Raw genomic sequence first — 2,500 nt, 5'->3', positions numbered from 1 at the left:
GGGGTACTGTTGGCGGGACCATGTGTCCAACCAACGGTTGCACCGTGAGACCGGCACAAGCCCTGTTATCTGTACAATCCGTGATCGCCAACTCAGGCTATATGGCCACCTGGCTCGCTTTCCTCAGGATGATCCTGCCCATCAGGTCGTCTCTATTCGAGAAAACCCTGGGTGGAGGAGGCCTTTGGGACGACCGAGGAGGCTTGGGCAGATCGACCAAACCTGCCGTGAAGAACTAGAGATGGGCCGAGTCCCTGCCTGGCGCCTAGCCATGAGGGATCCTCGTAGGTGGAAGCGAAGGGTGGATGCGGCTATGCGCCCCCGTCGGCGTCAGCCCCCATGATGATGATGATGATGATGATGATATATATATATATATATATATATATATATATATATATATATATATATATATATATATATATATAATTATCTATATATATATGTGTATTTATATATATATATATGTATATATTTATATATATATATATATATAATTATATGTTTATATATATATATATATATATATATATATATATATATATTTATATATATATATATATATTTATATATATATATATATATATATATATATATATATATATATATATATATATATATATGATGTATATATATATATTCTTATATATATATGGATATATAGAGGTATTACTATATACATAATGTATATAAATATATATATATATATATATATATATATATATATATATATATATATTCTTATATATATATGGATATATAGAGATATTACTATATACATAATGTATATAAATATATGTATATATATATATATATATATATATATATATATATATATATATATATATATATATATATTCTTATATATATATGGATATATAGAGATATTACTATATACATAATGTATATAAATGTATGTATATGTATATATATATATATATATATATATATATATATATATATATATATATATATATATTTATATATTTATATATTTATATATTTATATATATATATATATATATATATATATATATATATATATATATATATACATATATGTATCTATATATACATATTGATATATGTATGTATATATATTTGTATTTAGATATAAATATACATGTAAATATATTCATATACATATGTATGTATATATATATATATATATATATATATATATATATATATATATATATATATATTCATTTATGTATCTATATATACATATTGATATATGTATGTATATATATTTGTATTTAGATATAAATATACATGTAAATATATTCATATACATATGTATCTATATATATATATATATATATATATATATATATATATATATATATATATATATATATATATATATATATTCATTTATGTATCTATATATACATATTGATATATGTATGTATATATATTTGTATTTAGATATAAATATACATGTAAATATATTCATATACATATGTATGTATATATATATATATATATATATATATATATATATATATATATATATATATATATATATATTCATTTATGTATCTATATATACATATTGATATATGTATGTATATATATTTGTATTTAGATATAAATATACATGTAAATATATTCATATACATATGTATGTATATATATATATATATATATATATATATATATATATATATATATATATACATATGTGTGTGTGTGTGTGTGTGTCTGTGTGTGTGTGTGTGTGTATGTTATATATTTTATATATATTGTACATATATATATCATATGTACAGTGCACGTCAGAAATCTTGGCGCGAGAGGGTCCCGCGCCTAGAGTTTTGACATTTTTCGGCAATACGCCTCTAATATCATATATATCGACCTATAACCTTGACGCCCTGTCAGCTGATAGATTACTCATCTGACTCCACATAAGCGGTTTCAGATATCACTCAATTACCTCTGGGCAGTGACAGTGAGTAGAATTGCAACATGCTTTTTTTCGTGAATCGCCTGGCATTTTGCCTGAGCTCTGTTTCTGTTTTTGGCCAGTGTGTTGCAATTGCTGCCTCAAGCTTGGGGACTGATTAGGTATCATGCATATGTGATATTTTTTCCATTAGTGCCCACAAGTTTTCAATAGGATTTAAAGCTTTGCATTATGTCAAGGTGCACCATCCTGCATAAACACGTCTGTTTGGTGCCGCTCAAAGCAATCTTCCAAATTATCACTCAGTAACTCTATCTGTCTGCATTCATCAAAACATTCCTTGATAGTATTACTAATGTCCCCACACCATGGTAACCAAAGGCACCCCACACCATCAATTGATCTGGATATTTCAGTCCCTTGGATGAATCTCAGGTAATACGGATCACTTTCAGGGCGGCGATAAACTTTGCCGTCTCTATTTCCAATTGCACTCATCATCTCTCTATAATACTGATTTCCATTTGTCCTTGTCCCACGGAAGATATTTCTTACAAAAAGCAACCCTATTTTGCCTCTGCTTAAGGG

The 2,500-nt window shown here is 25.9% G+C and overlaps 2 protein-coding genes across 13 annotated transcripts in view; both read left to right on the top strand.

Annotated features, from left to right (window-relative positions):
• The window catches only part of APC7 (anaphase-promoting complex subunit 7), a 625,451-nt gene that overhangs the window by 445,692 nt on the left and 177,259 nt on the right, over nucleotides 1–2,500 (top strand). The window lies entirely within an intron of this gene.
• Mvl (solute carrier family member malvolio) overlaps nucleotides 1–2,500 on the top strand; it is a 187,213-nt gene that overhangs the window by 183,117 nt on the left and 1,596 nt on the right. For 3 of the 12 annotated variants that reach the window (XM_070144179.1, XM_070144231.1, XM_070144186.1), the window contains one exon: nucleotides 128–313. The exons of 5 other annotated variants lie outside the window; for them this stretch is intronic. In XM_070144179.1, coding sequence (XP_070000280.1) covers nucleotides 128–239 — 112 coding nt within the window. In that variant the 3' untranslated portion in view covers nucleotides 240–313. Of the gene's footprint in view, nucleotides 1–127; nucleotides 314–2,500 lie in introns of those variants that run through there. 4 more of the 12 variants (XM_070144162.1, XM_070144172.1, XM_070144167.1 and 1 more) reach the window with 2 other exon arrangements.

Source organism: Penaeus vannamei, chromosome 3 (genome assembly GCF_042767895.1).
Source record: "Penaeus vannamei isolate JL-2024 chromosome 3, ASM4276789v1, whole genome shotgun sequence".
NCBI classification, from domain to species: domain Eukaryota; kingdom Metazoa; phylum Arthropoda; class Malacostraca; order Decapoda; family Penaeidae; genus Penaeus; species Penaeus vannamei.
This window is presented reverse-complemented; position numbering and strand designations above follow the sequence as displayed.